This window comes from Macaca thibetana, chromosome 7, assembly GCF_024542745.1.
Source record: "Macaca thibetana thibetana isolate TM-01 chromosome 7, ASM2454274v1, whole genome shotgun sequence".
NCBI lineage: Eukaryota > Metazoa > Chordata > Mammalia > Primates > Cercopithecidae > Macaca > Macaca thibetana.
In genome coordinates, this window is record NC_065584.1 from 152,782,239 (window position 1) to 152,804,109 (window position 21,871).

The window sequence follows — 21,871 nt, forward strand, 5'->3', positions numbered from 1 at the left end:
TTTCTCCTAATGCTATCCCGCCCCCCTGCCCGTCACTCCACGACAGGCCCTGGTGTGTGATGTTCCCCTTCCTGTGTCCAAGTGTTCTCATTGTTCAGTTCCCACCTATGAGTGAGAACCTGCGGTGTTTGGTTTTCTGTCCTTGTGATAATTTGCTCAGAATGATGGTTTCCAGCTTCATCCATGTCCCTGCAAAGGATATGAACTCATCTTTTTTTATGACTGCATAGTATTCCATGGTGTATATGTGCCACATTTTCTTAATCCAGTCTATCATTGATGGGCATTTGGGTTGGTTTCAAGTCTTTGCTATTGTGAATAGTGTCGTAATAAACATATGTGTGCAATGTGTCTTTGTAAGTAGTGTGATTTATAATCCTTTGGGTATATACCCCGTAATGGGATGGCTGGGTCAAATGGTATTTCTAGTTCCAGATCCTTGAGGAATCGCCACACTGTCTTCCACAATGGTTGAACTAGTTTACACTCCCACCAACGGTGTAAAAGCATTCCTATTTCTCCACATCCTCTCCAGCACAAGCCTTTGTATTTTTCAAGTTCACAAATCTTTTCCTGGTACTTGGCAAATAATGTGGTTATTGAAAGTAGATAACTTATCTACTATGTGGCCATTGTGCGATCTGGGGACTCTACAGTGGTACAAGCTGGCTTCTGGGGAATGAGATAGTGATATGGTAGCTCCCTATGCAGGTTTCTGGGCGGCTTCTCTGCCTTGGGCTAAAGCTAGCAGCTCAGGGACCAGATGAAGCAGATTTCCTCTTCCTGAATAGACTCACCACATGTCAGCTGAAGCAATATTTGCAGGGCAACAAGTCTCCTAACATGCTGGAGATGCTAGAGGTCCAGGGCTGTAGGCTGAATTGCTCATGATGGTTCCCAGTGAGGAAGCAATGCAGAGTGTGTGCACCTGCCTTCCTCCTCAGAGCTGCCACTTGGCAATTATGCCAAGCATCATGGGGAATGATCACTATTGATTCAGTTTTGTCCTGTGAACTGCTCTTATTCATAGGTAAGACTGATAGCAAATATCAATGGATTTCTGTATTGTGCAGTATTTAATAAGACATTCTCTATTTTCCCTAATCCCTAGTTAGGTGGTTCTTAAATTTTTTTTTTTTTGGATCAAGGACTGCTTTAAGAATTTGAGAAAAGCTGGGCACAGTAGTGTGTGCCTGTATTGCCAGATACTCTGGAGGCTGAGGCAGGAGGATTGCTTGTGCCCAGGAGTTTGAGGCTGTAGAGTGCTACGATTGTGCCTGTGAATAGAGTTGCCACTTCAGCCTGGGCAACATAGCAAGACCCCATCTCTTTTTTAAAAAAACTGGTGAAAGCACTCTCTCCAGAAAAATGCACACACGAAATTTTGGGTGTAATTCAAGGGGTTATGACCCTCTCCACCAAAAGCTGATCTGTGAGCTGTGGATTTTAGTAAATAACCCTTGTAGACTTTCCATAGTCATTTTGTTTGATAGCCAAATAAATGCTGTAATTTTTAAACCTATGGATATTTCACAGGAAATGTATTTAATGTTCTCCTACATTGATGAAAAGTAAACACAGTATGCTTTAAATCAGCATGCCTACCTGTTGTGTTCTAGGAAATTTTTGTCAAAGCTTAAATGTTGAATAGCAATTACCTAATATTTACTTTTTCTCCCTTTTTAAAGCTTGGTAAAATGCGGCTGACAATTCCGTGTCGGGCCCTTACATGTTCTCATCTACAGTGTTTTGACGCAACTCTTTACATTCAGATGAATGAGAAAAAACCAACCTGGGTTTGTCCTGTCTGTGATAAGAAGGCTCCATATGAACACCTTATTATTGATGGGTATGTTACTTTAAGTGTTTTTGGTACCTTGAAATGACCATATATTATCTGGGTTTGTTACACATCAGATTTGGGATGAAAATTCTAAGTTATGTATTTGTAGGATTTTTGTGAATCTGCAAACCAATATTTTCAAAGTAATTTATTTCAAATTAGTGTTATGAATATTTTATCTTTTTAACTCGATGTTCCCTTGTTTTGAAAATACGTGTGTTACTGTCAGTGTCTCCTGGCATTTGTCGTTTAAAGCACTAGTGGTTTTAAGCAGGGTGTGCTTATACCTTTTCTTTTTCCTGTCATTAGTCCATCCATCCCTAGATATGCAGACCATATTGGAAAAAGAATGTATGGGGAAATTTGGGTTAACTCAGGTTCATCCAAAATTGGGCTTTTCAATAGAAGTTAACCTGTTTGTGGAGATTAGATCCAGCTTCAGTCATGGTCTTCTTTTTCTTTTTTGTCTTGTCCACCTATGGCATCACAATAACCAATTGCTTTTAACACCCCTTTGTTTTATCTGTCCTACCAGACATCTTGGAATGTTCCTCTAAATGTTCTCCTCTTCTGCAGCCTCCTTTTTCCCCCCCCTTTTGCCACTAAACAAAAACTATTGTGAAAAGGAGGAATCTACTTGATTTTGCGGGGGGTGGGGGGGCAAAGACAGAGTCTTGCCATTTTGCCCAGGCTGATCTTGAATCCTGGGCTCAAGTGATCCTCCTGCCTTGGCCTCCCAAAGTGCTGAGATTACAGGCGTGTGAGCCACCGCACCCGGCCTGTACTTAATATTTCCTGTACTTTCTAGCAAAAGACTTAAGGCAACTTACCTATAGTATTTAAGAAAACATAGGAGCATAAAGGTGGTAATATCAGAAATTGAGTATATTTAGCAATACAAGTATAACCTGGAGCTTGAAGGATGTCAGACCAGTCATGGGGAAAAAAAAAAGAAAAACATGTAACTTAAATGTTTTATGTTTAATTTTTCAGAAATGATGGTGACCACTTAGTAGTAAATCAGAATTAAATAGTAATATTTTCCAACTTTATATGTAACATAGCTTTAGGTTCTCCCATTTCTTGTTATAAAAGCCATGTACACACATACTGTTTTAAAGAAAAATTGCAAAACACAGGAAAATAAAAAGCTTTTTCGGGTGTATAATTTTCCAGTTTTCGTCTTTCCATAGTTGTGATGGTACACTGTTAATAATTTTTATCCTTTGGTTTCATTTAACATTGTAACCTAAGAATTTGGCCATAGTTAATTTTATGCATTCTTTATACATGTTTTTAAATGTCTGTTACAATATTTTATTAAAGAGATTTAACCTTTAATTACATGTTTGTGTATGTATTGCTTCAGTTTATCAAATAAGACATGCTTATTGTAGGCAATTTAGAATATGCAAAAATGTATAAAGAAGAAAAATAAATACCCATGAAGGTACCACCCAGAGGTAACTACTATCTATATACTACTCACACATAATTTTATTTTTGAAATTAAGCTTTCTTTTGTTGACCTTTTCTCACTTTTTGTCAACATTTTCCCATATGATTAAAAATCTTTGAAAATGTCATTTTTCGTGGTCACATATTTTCTTACATAAATGTGACATAAATTAGGCAGCTATATTCCTATTTAACACTAGATTTTAAGAATAAATATAACTTGAGTTGTTCAACTTTTATTTTCATTTAAAATATGATATTTTAAGGATGAATTGTTTTCTTATAGCTTGTTTATGGAAATCCTAAAGTACTGTACAGACTGTGATGAAATACAATTTAAGGAGGATGGCACTTGGGCACCGATGAGATCGAAAAAGGAAGTACAAGAAGTTTCTGCCTCTTACAATGGAGTCGATGGTGAGTAGTTCTTCACAAGGAAGGGGCAGTCTCCCTACTGCTGTAAGTCTGGTTTTCAATATTAAAATCCATATATTTTTAAAAAACACTGAGCAGTTTGTGGATAGCTTAATGATTCCTATTAACTTATTGATAGAAATCCTTTTAAATTCACTTTTTTGCCAGCTTTAAAAAATTTTCTGATATAAGATTTCAAAGTAATGTAATATAATTAGTCATTTGTAAAGTCATACTTTTGAAACTACCCTTTTTAAATTTTTAACAGATTTGGTACAGAGTAGTAAAGGTTCAGTTTTCATTTATTTATTTTTTCCTGGCTTTTAGTATGTTTTTGCTGGAAAGAGACTATGAGTTTTGAAAATGCTATCATCGTATTTCTGAAGTATGTCAGATACTATGCAGACAAAAATTAATATACAGTCTGTGCTTTCAAATTTTTTTCTTCTGAAGTGGACATAAGACACATTTTGATTGTTTGCTCTAATTCAGTAATTTATTATTATTTTGAAAAATAATTTACTATTATTAAATAATAGTTTTAAACTTAGTAGAACAGAGCCACTGTTGGTTTTCTACTCTCTGGCTCCCAACAATATTGTGAATCTAAACTGTAACTGATAAACTGTAGGGACACTGAGAAAAGAGAGATGTCATAACTCTTTCCTTGCCTTGTATTTTAATCATTCCCATATAGGATGCTTGAGCTCCACATTGGAGCATCAAGTAGCTTCTCACCACCAGTCCTCAAATAAAAACAAGAAAGTAGAAGTGATTGACCTAACCATAGACAGTTCATCTGATGAAGAGGAAGAAGAGCCATCTGCCAAGAGGACCTGTCCTTCCCTTTCTCCCACATCACCACTAAATAATAAAGGGTAAGTGCTGAGACATTAAAAAAAAGTAATCATGAAAATTAACTTGGCAAATAGGGATTAAAGACTTGCCAAATAAAATGATTCTTGATTGTGAAACTTAACTTAGCAATCAAAGAATAGTTTGAATTTTTCCCAGGTTTGTAATACTCTGGAGGGATTTGGGTAGTGCACTAAAAGGCTACTTGGATATAGTATTCTTTATTATCACAAGATGATTCTAGTACTGTGGTTCTCAAACTGGTGTACATACATCAGAATTACCTGAGAGCTTATTAAAATGCACATGTTGCTCCCCTGCGTCTGAGTCAGGAGGAGAGACTAAGAAAATTTGTCTTTCTAGGCCAGGCATGGTATCTCACGCCTGTAATCCTAGGACTTTGGGAGGCTGAGGCAGGTGGATTATCCGAGCTCAGGAGTTTGAGACCAGCCTGGGCAACATGGTGAAACCTCGTCTCTACTAAAATACAAAAATTAGCCAAGCGTGGTGGCGTGTGCCTGTAATCTCAGCTACTCTGGAGGCTGAGGTCGGAGAATTGCTTGAACCCAGGAGGTGGAGGTTGCAGTGAGCCAAGATCTTACCATTGCACTCCAGCCTGGGCAACAGAGTGAGACTGTCTCAAAAAAAAGAAAAAAAGAAAATTCGTATTTCTAGTAAGTTCCCAGGTGATCCTGCTCCTGCTTGCAGGATGTAGAACATTTTTTCAAACTGGAATGTATGCTCTAAAATTCACCCCAAGTTGAATGTTTCAGGTGGAAAGCAGAGGAAGACCGATGATTTAAATCTGCCTCAGAATGTGAATGAGTCTGGCCGTGAATGACTTCTGTTGCAGTACACATTTCCCACTTTGCAGACTTTTCTCCCATATTTTCCGTTAGTCTTATATCAATAACAGTGTACCTAGGTTATGCTTCAGTTCATGAAACATTGTTATCTACTTTGTATAAAACACCCTCAGCTAAGCATGGATGATAATAAAATGAGTAAGTACAGCCTTAACCTTAAAGAGCTTAGCACTTTCTGGGGGGTGGTAAAACAAGTAGCAGACTCCACCTGTACTCCCAAAACAGGCTGTTAGTCCTGTAGACACATCAGGGATTCTGAGCAAGATTTCTAATTGTGCTAAAGCACAATTGTGGCACACTAATTGTAAATCTAGAAATAGATGTGTCGCTTTTTAGGTATAAAGCAGGAGAACCACATGGCCTGTTGTAACTGAATAGAAGCTAACCAGAAACCCTTCCAGCAAGCAGTAGGGACTAAAGAAAGAATGTAAGAGAGAGAAGGAAAGTCCGTAGATGGCATTATTACAACACCAGATCAAGAGCAGGCATTTCTGTGCCTGGAGTCAAATCATTTTCAGGTTTGACAATGTATAATGAGATTAAAGATTTCAATGAGTTCGAGACCAGCCTGGGCAACATGGTAAAACCCTGTCTGTACCAAAAAAATTAGCTAGGTGTGGTGCTCTGTGCCTGTTGTCCCAACTACTCGGAGGGCTGAGGTGGGAGGATCACTTGAAGCTGGGAGGTGGAAGTTGAAGTGAGCTAAGATCATGCCCTGCACTCCCAACCTGGGTGACAAAATGAGACCCTATCTCAAAAAAAATAAGATTTCAATCAAACATATTTCACACATTGGTATTTTCATTCTAGAGTAGTCTGTCTTGGCATAGGGAGAGAAACAAAGACATTAAAAACAGTATCATCATTCTAAACAAAGTAAATAATTTAAACACAAATCCTACTCTTATGAACATGACCTCTGATAAAAGCCTACCTTGATGGCTGTAACCCAGCGAGCCTGACCTTGTTATTACACCAATGTATTTTGTGTCTGAGTAGGAGAAAAGGAAAAGTCAGATTACCTAAAGTTAGAACAAGTATCTATAGAATTTCAATTCCAAGATATTTTATAAATGTCAAACCATAGTATGACCAAATACACATTGTCATGTGATTTTTTTAGGTGCCATAATCACAGTGTTAAAAGATACTTCATAAACCTCTGGATGTATAAATACTTTTGGGCTAAATGCATCGTCATATATATATTAGTTCTATTCTTTAGACTATTAATAGTAGTCATATGTATTTATGTAAACTATTCAATAGTATTAGTGACTATGTATTTTTTCTTTAAAGAAGACATTTGAGTGTTTAGGAATCTAGTATTTCTTCTTTGGATATTTACTTTGCTCTTTCTCCAAAGACATTTGGAGAGAATTAAATAGTGTTTATTATGTTTGGAAAATAACATTAGATGCATTAACTACTTCCTGAATTTCCCAGTGACTAATTGGACCCAGATATAGTATTTGCAAATGCCAGACATTTCTCTATTTGCAGATAAAAATAAGAAATTTGAAAGTTTACATCCTTAGAATAATACCGTAGTCAACACTAGTAGCTATTTTATAATAATGACTAATTGGTAACTGGAAACCTCAGTCCAGCATATTGTGTTTGTTATTGTGCAGTATAAAGGTTGAAATGCATTTCAAAACATTATTACAAATTGAAAGAAAAGCATGCAGCCAGGAATTACAGGCAAAAACTAAATGTAAAACATTTTGTTGTCTTTAGCCACTGAATGCTTAATGTTCATCCAGAAATTGTCTGTGCTGTTTGAGATGTTTTCAAAGACTAGATTTTAAATCCTCTCGTAATCTCTTAGACATTGTGAGAGAACTCAGCTAATGGTAAATGGTACTTTTTCTAGGTATAAGAGGTTTAACCAAGTTTCCATTAGATGAAACATTTTTATGAGGCAGACGAGAGTGTGTTTTATGCTTCATATCCCATTCATTAAAATGTGGTAGATGGTCATAACTGGAACTCTATTCCTAGAAATCCAACCTTGGCATCTTTTGAAATGTTCTTTTTTTGAGACAGAGTTTCACTCTTGTTGCCCACGCTGGAGTGCAATGGCGCCATCTCGGCTCACCGCAACCTCCACCTCCTGGGTTCGAGTGATTCTCCTGCCGCAACCTCCTGAGTAGCTGGGATTACAGGCATGGGCCACCATGCCCAGCTAATTTTTTGTATTTTTTAGTAGAGATGGGGTTTCTCCCTGTTGGTGAGGCTGGTCTCAAACTCCCAACTTCAGGTGATACACCTGCCTCGGCCTCCCAAAGTGCTGGGATTACAGGCATGAGCCACCGTGCCCGGCCCTCTTTTGAAATATTCTATATCACTGAAATTGTATCCCCATGCCCCAGGTACTTTACATGAAGCATTAAAAGCAAAAGACAGCCGCTTTATTGCTTCCTTTCTCTTTATTTTCTATAACACATATACCTTCAGCCTCTTGTATTGGTGGGGTAACGTATAACCCTTATGTTTCCTTCCAAGAGGGCTACTATAATTCTTTTTCTTTTCGAAATTAGTTTTGTTTTTGTTTTTGTTTTTGTTTTGTTTTGAGACAGGCTTTTGCTCTGTCACCCAGGCTTGAGTGCAGTGGTGCAATCACGGCACATGCAGCCTCGACCTCCCGGGCTCAAGCAATCCTCTCACCTGTCTCCCAAGCAGCTGGGACTACAGATACATGCCACCAGGCCTAGCTAAGTTTTTTAAGTTTTCGTAGAGACAGGGTCTCCCTATGTTGCCCAGTCTGGGCAACCTCTGGGCTGAAACTATCCTTCTGCCTCTGCATCCCAAAAGTATGGGGATTACAGGAATGAGCCGCCATGCCTGGCCCTAAAATTAGTTAAATTATTATTTTTTCCTTCTCCTTTTTGCCTTTCCCTTAATTTTTAATAAATTTGAAAAAAAAAGCTACTCAGTTATTTAAACTTTTCACTGTTTTTTAAAGTCCTAATTCTTGTTTTATGTTTTCTTTTTCCAGTTATAGTATTCTCCCTTTAAAAACTCTCCACCACCTATTCATTTTGGAGTATTTCTTTTTTTTTTTTTTTTGAGACGGAATCTCGCTCTGTTGCCCAGGCTGGAGTGCAATGGCGCCATCTCGACTCACTGCAACCTCCACCTCCCGGATTCAAGTGATTCTCCTGCCTCAGCCTCCCAAGTAGCTGGGACTACAGGCATGCACCACCATGCCTGGCTAATTTTTTTATTTTTAGTAGACATGAGGTTTCACCATGCTGGCCAGGCTGGTCTCGAACTCCTGACCTTGTGATCCACCCGCCTCAGCCTCCCAAAGTGCTGGGATTACAGGCGTGAGCTACTGTACCCGGCTTCATTTTGGAGTATTTCTTCTTGTTTCACTCATTAGATTCAGCAGGGCTTTTATGCAAACAACATGCTGATAACTCTACTGGGCATTGGGTATACTAAACAATACCCAGTTTTTGTTCTCCTGAAGACTACAATCCAACTCCAAACCACTCAGATTGCTTCATTCCCTCTTTCTTATTATATGTATTTTCTTTGCTAGGGCATACGTATACTTCTTACTAGCCAATACTTCAGTGTTGTTTTAAAAGGGTTTCCGAATTTCATTTGATGTAGGTATCTTTCACTCATATCCTGGTAAAGTGGCTCAACTGTACCTTTCTCTTGCATTCTGAAAGCGTAGGTGATGATATTCCAAAGGCAATGTGAGGTTTGTGAATGTTGGATACCATTGCATCTGTCCATTTCTTCCTATGGCCTCTGTTAAATGCTATTATGTATACAAATTATTTTCTCATAATTGTGTATAATCTAAATTATACATTACTTTGCTTGGTTTTGTTCTTATTTCCAGCGCAAAACCTAGAGTTCGTTGTGAGATACAACCTCTTTTTTTGTTAACTTTGAGAGTTTAACTGACTAATGAAAACTATGCCAATCTTTCCTTCTTCCAGCATTTTAAGTCTTCCACATCAAGCATCTCCAGTATCCCGCACCCCAAGCCTTCCTGCTGTAGACACAAGCTACATTAATACCTCCCTCATCCAAGACTATAGGCATCCTTTCCACATGACACCCATGCCTTATGACTTACAAGGTGAGTCACTGGTTCTTTTGTATTGTCACATAGCATTATGAATGCCTTTGATTTATCTAGTTCTCTTCTAGGTGAATCTAAGGAAGAACTGGAAGATTGAGCTAACAGGCCTTGAACCCAGGGAACTGAGAGAAATAATATGCTGCTGTTAAAAATACTGACCCACTTTCTGTACTGTCATCAGTAGCCAGTGTTTTACTCCCAGTGGTAGAACTAGTACAATAATCTTTAGATTTTGTGAGCTCCTAAGTACTCCGCAAATTGTTTTTGAATGATCGCTAGTATGTGGGTTTGAATTTTGGTATTTATGAACATTATTTTTTTTTTTTTGCCGTGGAGGATGGAGTCTTGCTCTGTTGCCTGGGCTGAAGTGCAGTGGCGCGATCTCAGCTCACTGCAACCTCCACCTCCCAGGTTCAAACAATTCTCCTGCCTCAGCTTCCCGACGAGTAGCTGGTATTATAGGCGCCCGCTACCACAGCCGGCTAACTTTTTTGTATTTTTAGTAGAGGTGGTGTTTCACTCTTTTGGTCAGGCTGGTCTGAAACTCCTGACCTCGTGGTCCTCCTGCCTTGGCCTCCCAAACTGCTGGCATTACAGGCGTGAGCCACCACGCCCAGCCCTATGAACATTATTTATTGTTCCCTGACTTTAGTTGTAATGCAACAGGCATTGTGGGTAACTATGTTGTATTATGTTTTAATTAATGGTGAGTTGAGACATTTGAAAGTTTTAGTTTTTATTCTAATGAATTTGATCACTTAAAAAGAATTTTTTTTAATTGTGTGGGTACATACTAGGTGTATATATTTATCTGATCCTTCTTTTTAAAAGCAGTTTGAAATGTCAGTATACTCATTTGTATATTTTGAGTTCATAATAATATTATCAAAAAGAATTGTTCTTGTATATCTTTGTAGCATAATAATTTGTATATTAGTCATATAATCTAAGAACTTTTTTTATTAAAAAAGCCATATATGCTCATTGTAGAAAATTCAACACAGAAACATAAAGTGAAAGTTTCCCTCTACCTATCCCCCAACTCCACTCCCCGGAAGTTATAGCTACTCGTGTGTGTGTGTGTGTGTGTGTGTGTGTGTGTCGGAGTTTTGCTCTTATTGCCCAGGCTGGAGTGCCGTGTGTGTGTGTGTGTGTCAGAGTTTTGCTCTTATTGCCGTGTGTGTGTGTGTGTGTGTGTGTGTGTGTCGGAGTTTTGCTCTTATTGCCGTGTGTGTGTGTGTGTGTGTGTGTGTGTGTCGGAGTTTTGCTCTTATTGCCGTGTGTGTGTGTGTGTGTGTGTGTGTGTGTGTGTGTGTGTGTGTCGGAGTTTTGCTCTTATTGCCCAGGCTGGAGTGCAGTGGCACAATCTCGGCTCACTGCAACCTCTGCCTCCCAGGTTCTCCTGCCTCAGCCTCCCAAGTACCTGAGATTACAGGCACGCGCCACCGTGCCTGGCTTGGCTAATTTTGTATTTTTAGTAGAGACGGGATTTCACCATGTTGGTCAGGCTGGTCTCAAAACTCTCGACCTCAGGTGATTCGCCTGCCTTCACCTCCCAAAGTGCTGGGATTATAGGCGTGAGCCACCGCATCTGGACAGTTATAGCTACTCTTAACAGTTGGTTAGATATCTTTCTATACCTTTTTTCTACATGTATGAAACGCACTGTCACTATCAAGAACAACAGTGCTATGCATTTTGTAAGCCCTCATGTTGTAATCGGTTATAATGTAGACAGTGAGTAGATGCCCAGAGTATCTGTGATGTTGTAATATATTTATCTACATCTGCGTGTTTTACTTTTCCCCAAGTTTAGATATCACAATGAAGCATTTAATTCATGCCTGTTTACTTGCTCTTCATCGCATTACACATTGGGTGATCTAGAAAAGAATGTTAATTGGAAGGGGACTGCTTGCAGTGAATCCTCAGCAGCCAGGTATCAGGGCTATTCCTTCTTATGTAATAGCCAGTTTTCAGGCACTCAAATCTCTTCTCCCCTCGTGCCACTGCAGTCTGTCAGTTGAATCTGATAGCAAATGAGCAAAATTTAAGAAAGAAAAATCAGTGCTACAACTTACTTAACCTAACTCTTTCAACTTCAAACTTTCTCACCTGCAAAATGAGGGCAAAAATAATTACATACTTCATGAAGTGCTTGTGAGGAGTAACTCTGAGAGTAGATTGAAAGTTTCCTTAAGAGGAGTCCATGAGAGCATTTGTTAAAAAGTACTATGCCAGTTTAAGGATCAGTGTTAAATCTGACAGAGTGATCATGGCCTCAGTCCCCCAAATGGGGTCACAGAGAAGACAAATCATTGCCAAAGCTTAGTTTTCAGCCTTAGTAATCTAAAGATGGGAGAGACATAAAGCATTTAGCTCAACTCTTCATGTTTAAATAAAATTCTGAGTGACATAGCATTTAAGACTTGTATTTGTTTTTGAAGTATTGGGGCATTTGGAAGAGTTTTTCCTTTTTTTTTTTTAACTGAAATAATTTTTTCTTCCACAGGATTAGATTTCTTTCCTTTCTTATCAGGAGACAATCAGGTATGTTATGAAAAATTTACTGTTACTTTAATTGTACATTAAAAATACAGTCATGTGCCGCATAATGACATTTTGGTCAATGACAGACCATATATGCATTCCATAAGATTATAATGGAATTGAAAAATTCCTACATCAATTATAGCCATGGTAACATCGTAGCACAAGGCATTACTCACGTGTTTGTGGTGATGCTGGTGTGAACAAACCTATGCCACCAGTCATGTAAAAGTATCGCACATACAATTATGTACAATATAATAATAACTATGTTACTGGTTTATGCATTTACTTTATTTTTTATTGTTATTTTAGAGTGTACATCTTCTACTTATTTTTTTTTTTTAAGTTTGCTGTAAAACAGTGTGCAATGTTACTCCAGGACAGCCTCATACATCCCAGTTAGCCATATCTCTTGATTGCATCATTTCCTCTTGTGCTTGATTAAATCTTGTCTTGTTTTGTTCATCATGGCCCCTAAGCATACAAAATCCACAGCTAATGTTGCCAGTAAGAGGCCACATCAGTGATTGACATGGCAAAAAAATTAAAAGTGATTAAGGACAATGAAGGTGGAAGATCAGTGATGGTTATTGCTCACCAGTCAGGCAGTCCCATTCTACCATAGCCACAGTCTTAAAGAACAAGAACAAAGTGACAGAAGCTGTTAAAGGATCTGCTTCATTGAAGGCAACAAGACTAACAAAAATTTGAGAAGGGCCTGTATCAGATATGGAGAAACTTGTAGTGACCTGGATTGAAGACCAGACGAAGAAACATATCCCTCTCAGCACCATAATGATCATGGCCAAAGCAAAAAGTTTGTTTGCAATGTTTAAAGAATTTAAGACTGGACCCAACAACAGTGTTAAATGTACTGCTAGCTCTGGGTGGTTTAAACGATTCAAGAATCATTATTCATTATGTAATATCAAAGTGAGTGGAGAGTCTGCAAATGCAGATGTGAAGGCAGCTGAAGAATTTTTGGAAACTCTAGATAAGCTGATTATGAAGGAAGATTACTTGCCAGACAAATTTTCAATATGCATGAAACCTCCCTATTCTGGAAATGAATCCCTGAAAGGACTTTTATCCATAAAGAAGCCAAGTCAATGCTAGGTTTCAAGGCTTTTAAGGACTAGATAACAGTCTCGCTTGGGGCAGTATTGCAGGCTACAAATTGAAACCCTTTGTGATCTGGTACAGTGAGAACTCCAGAGCCTTCAAGCATGTCAACAAGCACACACTGCCCATGTACTACACAAGCAATAAGAAGTCATGGATGACTCAGCTCTTCTTCCAGGATGTCCTCCTGAATTGCTATGCCAGCAAAATGGAGAAGTACTATTTAGAAAGTAACATACTTTTCAAGATTATGATTTTTGTTGATAATACTCCCACACATCCTCATTTGATTGGTGATCTTCATCCCAATATCACAGTGTTGTGTCTCCTTCCAGGTACCACATCTTTGATCCAACCAGTGAATCAAGGAGTTGTAGCAGCTTTTAAGGCCTATTAAAAGATCCTGAGGAGGATCCTTGCCCAGGCTGTTGCTGCAACTGAAAAACACTGAGAAGACACTGATGCAATTCTGGAAGGTTTACAACAGCTATGACTGCATCAGGAACCTTGCTTGGGCATGGAGTGGTGTCACCAAGGAGTATGTGAATGACATCTAGAAGACACTGAAGAAGTTTGTTCATGACTTCAAAGAATCTGCTAAGGATGAAGAGGTTGCAGAAATCAACAAGGCTGTGGTTGAGATGGCAAACAACTTTAACCTAGATATGGATGAGGATGACATTCAGAAGCTCCTAGAGGTGGTCCCTGAGGAATTGATTAATGAGGATCTGTTGGAACTGGAACAGGAAGACGTAGCTGCAGAAGGTGCAAGAGAAAAGGAAACTGCAGGAGACAAAAAGAAAGAACCTCCAAGAAAATTCACAGTGAAGGGTTTAGCAGAAGCTTTTGCAGACCTCAACAAGCTCCTTAAAAAATTTAAGGCCAGGCGCAGTGGCTCATGCCTATAATCCCAGCACTTTGGGAGGCTGAGGCGGGCAGATCATGAGGTCAAGAGATCGAGACCATCCTGGCTAACACGGTGAAACCCCGTCTCTACTAAAAAATACAAAAAGAAATTAGCCGGGCATGATGGCAGGCACCTGTAGTCCCAGCTACTCGGGAGGCTGAGGCAGGAGAATGGCATGAACCCGGGAGGCGGAGCTTGCAGTGAGCTGAGTTTGTGCCACTGCAGTCTAGCCTGGGCGACAGAGCAAGACTCCATCTCAAAAAAAACAAAAAAAAAAATTTAAAAACACGGGCCCTGGCCAGATGTGGTGGCTCACACCTGTAATCCCAGCACTTTGGGAGGCCAAGGCGGGTGGATCATGAGGTCAGGATTTCGAGACCAGCCTGACCAACATGATGAAACCCCGTCTCTACTAAAAATACAAAAATTAGCTGGGTGTGGTGGCATACACCTGTAATCCCAGCTACTTGGGAGGCTGAGGCAGAAGAATCGCTTGAACCTGGGAAGCGGAGGTCGCAGTGAGCCAAGATCGCACCACTGCACTCCATCCAACCTGGGCGGCAGAGCGAGACTCCATCTCAGGAAAAAAAAAAAAAAAACGGGTCCTAACAATGAAAGGTTTTCATTAATAGAGAGGAATGTTTGTGGTACATTATCTACTTACAAGCAAATCTATGATAAAGAAACCAAGCAAAACACCATGGACATATTTCTGAAAAGAGTGACACCTCCTTAAGAAGAGCCTCACGCAGGTCCTTCAGTGGGTGTGCCAGAAGATTGTTGTCATAGCAAATGACAGCTCCATGCATGCTATTTTCCCTGAAGACCATGCAGTGGGACAAGCTGTGCAGGTGGAAGACAGTGACATCGACAACCCTGATCTCCCTGTGTAGGCTTGGCTAATGTGTGTGTCTTTGTTCTTAACAAAAAAGTTAAAAAGTAAAAAATATTTTAAAATGTTAAAAATGGAAAAAACTTACAGAATAAGGATATAAGGAAGGAAATATTTTTGTACAGCTGTACAATGTACTTGTGTTTTAAATTAAGTGTTGTTACCAAAGTTTTAAAAAATTAAAGTTAATAAAATTAGTTAGCTAACGTTAATTTATTATTGAAGAAGGAAAAATATTTTTAACACATTTAGTGTGGCCATAGTGTACAGTGTTTATAAAGTCTATAGTAGTGTACAGTAATGTCCTAAGTCTTCACATTCACTCACCACTCACTCACTGGCTCACCCAGAGCAACTTCCAGTATTGCAGGCTGCATTCATGGTAAGTGCCCTGTACAGGTGTATTATTTATTTATCTTTTATACCGTATTTTTACTGTACCTTTTCTATGTTTAGATACACACATACTTAGCATTGTGTTACAGTTGCCTATGGCATTCAGCACAGTACCATGCTGTACAGGTTTGTAGCCTGGGAGCAGTAGGCCAGACCACACAGCCTACGTATGTAGTAGGCTCTTACCATCTAGGTTTGTGCGAGCACACTCTGATGTTTTCACAACCACAAAACCACCTAATGATGCATTTCTCAAAACACATCCGTGTCGTTAAGCGACGCATGACTGTATTTAAAAGTATAATGTGTAGCCGAGAGAAAGAATAAATTTCCTTGGAAAACTTCAGAGTAATCATACCCATTATTATGGCTTTAAAATTTAAATAAAAATTCTTTCTTTCAGTGGTGCCTGAGTGTATAGTAAAAACAGTGTCTTGGTTTCCAGTACTGTTTTATAAAGAAACTGGGCAGTGAGTCATATTGACTGATAGATTTCTTGGCTACGTATCTCCTTACTAGCAAAAGGGTGGACTGTCTGCCCCTCCCTCTGCTTCTGAGCATATGCTTCTTAGGAAATAGAACTGATAATTGCTTGCAATACAAACTAAAACAAAAAACAATGAAATTTTTATTTTGTTTTTCTTCCAGTTTCAGATACAAAAATGTCTTCTCAAGATCAATGCTCCAGTCGTTACATAAGATCATTTGATTTTGCAGAATGTCTTAGTAAATATTTCAGAAACCCTAGATACTCAGACTGTCTTAAATGTAGGGCTGTGTTCTGCTGAGGAGAAAATGTTTTAATTTAGAAGTATAATGAACATTTTTGTGTCTTTTGTTTCCCCTCCCTAGCATTACAACACCTCCTTGCTTGCCGCTGCAGCAGCAGCAGTTTCAGATGATCAAGACCTCCTACACTCGTCTCGGTTTTTTCCGTATACCTCTTCACAGATGTTTCTTGATCAGTTAAGTGCAGGAGGCAGTACTTCTCTGCCAACCACCAATGGCAGCAGTAGTGGCAGTAACAGCAGCCTGGTTTCTTCCAACAGCCTAAGGGAGAGCCATAGCCACACCGTCACAAACAGGAGCAGCACGGACACGGCATCCATCTTTGGCATCATACCAGACATTATTTCACTGGACTGATTCCCAGGCCCTGCTGCTTCCATCCCCACCCCAGATCAAATGAACTTGGCAGAAAGAAGAGAACTTTGTGCTCTGTTTTACCTTACTCTGTTTAGAAAAGTATACAAGCGTGTTTTTTTCCTTTTTTTAGGGAAAAAATTAAAAGAAATGTACAGAGAACAAAACTATATTTTCAGTTTTACTTTTGTATATAAATCTAAGACTGCCTGTGTGATAAAAACACTTGTTTAAAAAAAAAAAAGGAAAGAAAAGAAAAAAGAAAAAACAAGCACCCACAAACCACCTTCAGCTCATTTTTTTCTGGATTCTGAAGATTTTTCATCATTTGTCCTATGGTTTTGGTTTTATTTTACTTCAATGGCATTATTTTATTTGCAATAACAGAAAAGGAATTGCATGTATGAAGTTTTAAATTGTGGGCTTTTCTTTGTTGTGGGGAGGGGGTTGGGGGGATAGTTTGATTTCCATTTTCTGAAAACGACAGACTTGGATTCTGTTTGTGTGTGTGTGCATATTTTATCCAGCCTTAAGTTATAAAGCTCATCTGTCCCGCTGCATTCCCTGTGTATTTTCAGGACATGGCTCGTGGGTTGTGTGTTCATTGTGTGCGTCTGTATGTATTTTTCTGTCATCACTGTTCCCTCTTCTCCCGAGTGTGCATTCAGTTAATATAATCAGTTGCTTGCTTCTTTCAAAGTGCTTTGAAGGTCTTGAACTCACGTGTGAGCATCTTTATCAACTATCCCAACTGCATGTTCTCCATCACATATTCTCTTATTTGCTCTGTACCCCGAGAATATGTTTTAGAGATATTGGAATAAAGCTGTCTGGGTAAGGAGTAGGCTTAGCCGAACTATGAATAATACACTTTAGTCTAGTTCTTTATTCTAAATCTGGATTGCCAGTATTGTGTATTTAAACCAAGTCTGTGAATACCTGCTTTTTTGGCCACAGAGTAACAGTTTTTCATGTAAGATCTTCATACCAAAGTAGGAAGTAAAAATAGCTTAGAAAGCCCTGTCAGGTGTTTTGTGCAGCTGACAGAGGTAATGTTACATCACCTCAAAAAGAAAGATAAACAGTCAGTTATTCTAAAAATAAATTGTTTGGAAAGTACAATGCACCACATTTTTGTAGAAGTCTACTATTTGATAAACAGTTGAAATTCAAGATGTGTTTGACCCTTAGTCATTTTTACTCTTTGGTTCTGAGTATACCTATTTTCTTAGCATATCTACCTTGTTTATCTTTTTCTTCACCTTTTAACAAGTATGACATAGGAAAGTCATTTTTTTAGAATTCATGGATCAGTCTGATCTATTCTTATTCATAATGGAACATGTAAATATATTGAAAACTGTTTTTCAGGAGAGAAGTATGAGTTGGAGGGAAGGAAAAGTGGTTCTACTTACGTTCCAAAATCCTCATCAGAGAAGGTATGATGTTCTCAGGTGTGGAAAATATTTTTTAGTTGATTGAGAAGGCAGGTTTAACAGAAAATACAAAGAAGGGGCATAATGATTGCCGTTTTTCCAGACTGGATTTTCTTACCACAACTGTTAATGTTCTCAGAGTTGATGAAGGACCACCTTTGTGTATACACTTGTAGTTTTAAACCTTGCATTGGTAACAAAATGATCTACTTTAATCCAGGTAGAATTCAAGATGGCTGTACTTCAGTTGTATGATAAAATTAATGGTTCTCATGACTGTGTGGCATCTAAAAATAATGTTTTTATAGCATCTCTCTGCCACTAAATTGTTGACTTGAATTTTGGAAAAAAAAGTTGGTGTTGATATGTATATGTGTGTGTGTATATATGTATTTATAAACAAGTGTGTGTGAGTAACAAGTGAGTTTCATAGTCTTCCCCTACACATGTGTATTCCACACACAAATGGCTGAGTTATAGTCATAAAACAATTTGCAATAAAAAAAACAAAACAGATTGTCGGTTAACCAGGAAACAGTTACGTTTTTTAATGAATCTGGTATTACAGTGAGCAAATGTCATATTAATTTAGGCTAATTTCTAATAGTACCACAATTTGTGTCTAAATTTGGACTGGGGTAGAAATTACCAAAATTGTGGGGAGTTTGTTTTCTGATTTTACATTGGTTTAGGAAACATATTTTTACTAATTCAGCTGTCTTAGGTAAAATGAATAGTTTTCTTCCTGTTTTTTTATGTGTCATTGTTAGTGGTCTCAAAATTCTGATCAATAACTTTGTGTATGATGCTGAATTATACAAACTGTTTGAATGATCCAGTGGAAAACATATCCCTCTACGTTCTTCTGTCCAGTTGTAGAGAAGGTTAATTTCCCTCAGTGTCCCACATTTACCAACCTAAGAGAAGAACAGGTAATAGGGAGAAATAAACATAGAGTGGTTTCAGTGGTTTTGGTCATGTGTCCACAGGAGAAACTAGCCATTCAGAAGTTGTCTTAATTATAGTTCATTCCACCCTGTGAGGAGTTTGTTTCCATCAGTTGTTGACTTTCCAAAATGTTGCATTAAGTAATAGTTGTCACTCTGTTGGCCTCATGGTCAATATCAATCACACTTCATGATCTCTACTAATTACTAGTAGAGTCATGTACTATGTCTTTAACTCCTAAGTTTAAAGAAAAGCACAGAGTCACTTCATCTCTTTTTTTCTTAGCCTACCCTCACTCCCCAACCCATGCCAACATTGACATGCTATCTGTGGACAAATAGCAGTTCTCAGAATCTAGTCAAGTTGCCATCATCCCCCTTGCCTTGGCCATTCATAGTAGGTATGCATATGTTTGTTTCTGTACAGTACTGTGTGTGTGTGTATATTTACATCTGTATGCACACATCTTTGATAAAATAGCTATTTGACTAGCAGGGTTAAAGTGGCTTTTAATTACTTTGTGAGCATTATTGGATACATCTTTAAAAAAAAAAAAAAACTGAACCAGAACCATGCCACGCTTGGTTGACTATTTTGAGCATTAAAATTGCTTTACTAATTATGTAGACATTATCACAATTCTGTATCTTTACTGACTTAGGAAAGATTCACGTAAGCTCTGAAAACTCTGATTCCTTGGTAGATTTTCCTTTGAGTCAAGTGTCTGAAATGGAATGAAAAGATATCCTAACTCTTAAGTTAATATGGAAAGAGCATTGTTTTTAAAACAATTTCGATTTTAAATACATAAAACTTTCAAGATCTTCAGGACTTTTTAAAGCACATTTGAAATTATTTTAGTAAGAATTTTGTTTTATCAATATATGTTGAATTCTGTTTTTTAAACATAAAGCTTAGATTTCAGAAAGAGGGAGGGAAAATAGCTGGTGGTCCCAGAGTGTGCTGCTGTTAATTGTTTAACAAAGGGGAAAATGTATATAAACAGATAAAGTTACCATAAATTCCATGAACTTAAATCTGTGATTCATTGCCTTAAAACTTTCTCTCTTAGAATTTCCATACCGCATGCCAAACCAGTAAAATGGCTTTTAAAAATGTATAGTAGACAATGTCAGTTTGTATAAAAGTACCAAGTGAAAATATTTATTACATGCATTGGAAAAAAAATTGTTTACCTATTGAATGTTACCTGTTTATGTAGAGCTCTTTAGATGTAATAAAAGAAAAGCCTTCAGTTAATTTGTCTTCTGTAAAATAACACTGCTGGGTGTTCAAGGGGACAAAATCCCTGTGAGACAAGTGATAATGGTTTGTGCTTCCAAAGCACCTTTCATCCAAAGATTTCAAAGCATGACAAGTAACTAATTTTCTTGCAGCATGCTTTGAGGTAAGTAATGAATATATAGCCATCATTTCCCTCTCTTGTTGAAATATGGCTAGCTCTTTAATAAATCAGAGCATCTGTTCAGCATCTGCAGTTTGAATGCTAAGAGCACCGTGGCCTTCTTGTAAACAACACTAGGTGCTAGAGAAACCAGCTGGAATTTCAGGAATGAGCTTGAAACCAGGACAGGAGTAATATAACAGCCCTTCCTCCGGTAGAGGTTTGAATCGGAACACTTCACAGGATCTTAGGCTCTGGACCACTGGATCCCCTTAATGAGGAGCAGGGAGTCTGTGAAGAGGAGCCCCAGGTTCGAATTCCACACCAGCTGTGTGTTTTTGGCAAGCTATACTTCAGATTCCCGTTAGGCAAATGAGATGCATAAAACTTGCTTTAAAGCCATACTGGGACTATTCAGTGATAAATACAGACATAGAAAAGCTTTGACGGAAAGTACCCTCATTTTTTATAGCCAGAACTTGCTCTTCCTGTTCCATCTAAATCATTGGTATCTATCTCCCATCTAATCTTTGGTATTCCAGGTTGGCTGTGCAGGATTTACTTCCTAATGTCCATGACTGGAGCTCAAAAGAGGTGCCGGCCTAGGACCTTTGAGCCTTGCCTGAAAGTGACAGCAGATCTCTTGGGGGGAGGTGGGGGGTGGGGTGGGCAGCGTCTAACCGGCCCTCTGGTGGATTTACCTTGAAGGTAATGAAATTTAAGCATGAGGACCCCTCACTTGCCCTGGTCCTGGGAGCAGCCCCAGAAATTCTGCATTTCTGTTTTTGTATTCTTAAGGCAGCCAAATCTTATAAACCTCAGATCCCACAAAACATCTGCTTCTACACTGTGCGGACCTGGGCTTCCCAGCCAGATAGTCACAATTTCACCTAGTTGGCATTTCGACCATTTACTTACTCTCACCCCCACAAAACTCTTCTCTGTGGCTCCTAGGAATTCCCACTTACTCCCTTTGCAGTTACGTTTGGGGAAATGAGAGTCTCCTTCCTCAGGGCCTTGTTTGGGTCTGAAGCCACACGGCATTGTTGAGACAGTTGCACTAACACTACAACTCTTGCTCCCTGCAGTTTTCCCTGTGCCCGGTGCCTGGTGGAAGATTTGTGTCTTGTACATCCTCCCAAAAGACACATCCCGTTTGATTTGGTTTTCTTCTGCTTTAGCCTGTGGCACCACTAGTCAAAGCCGCAGCCCAGAGAACCCACTTTTGATACATACATGAAAATCTTTGCACTTGGAGCCCTGCAGCCCCTCCTGTGTTGCTGTGGTACTCCAGCCCTTTTTAGGACTGTGCTGGCACTATGAATGATCCAGATTTGACAAGTGTATGGCACCTCTGAATCTCTGGCAGCACCAACCTGGCACCTTCTGGCTAACTAACTCAAAGCCACTCGAGCTGGATGGACTTCCAGAAAGCCTAGTGCTCCTACTACTGTTTTCCAGGGCTATTGTACCCTGGCCATTGCTGGTTCCATCCCCTTATTTCTCTCCATAAGTCCTGGGGAAG

At 38.9% G+C, this 21,871-nt stretch overlaps 1 protein-coding gene across 1 annotated transcript in view; it reads left to right on the forward strand.

Moving 5' to 3' along the window:
• PIAS1 (protein inhibitor of activated STAT 1) overlaps positions 1–20,201 on the forward strand; it is a 465,384-nt gene extending 445,183 nt beyond the window's left edge. Inside the window, exons 10-15 of the mRNA XM_050796302.1 lie at positions 1,689–1,849; positions 3,588–3,718; positions 4,413–4,593; positions 9,399–9,541; positions 12,057–12,094; positions 16,267–20,201. Coding sequence (XP_050652259.1) covers positions 1,689–1,849; positions 3,588–3,718; positions 4,413–4,593; positions 9,399–9,541; positions 12,057–12,094; positions 16,267–16,560 — 948 coding nt within the window. The 3' untranslated portion in view covers positions 16,561–20,201. The remainder of the gene's footprint in view (positions 1–1,688; positions 1,850–3,587; positions 3,719–4,412; positions 4,594–9,398; positions 9,542–12,056; positions 12,095–16,266) is intronic.
• The last annotated feature ends 1,670 nt before the right edge of the window (positions 20,202–21,871 follow it).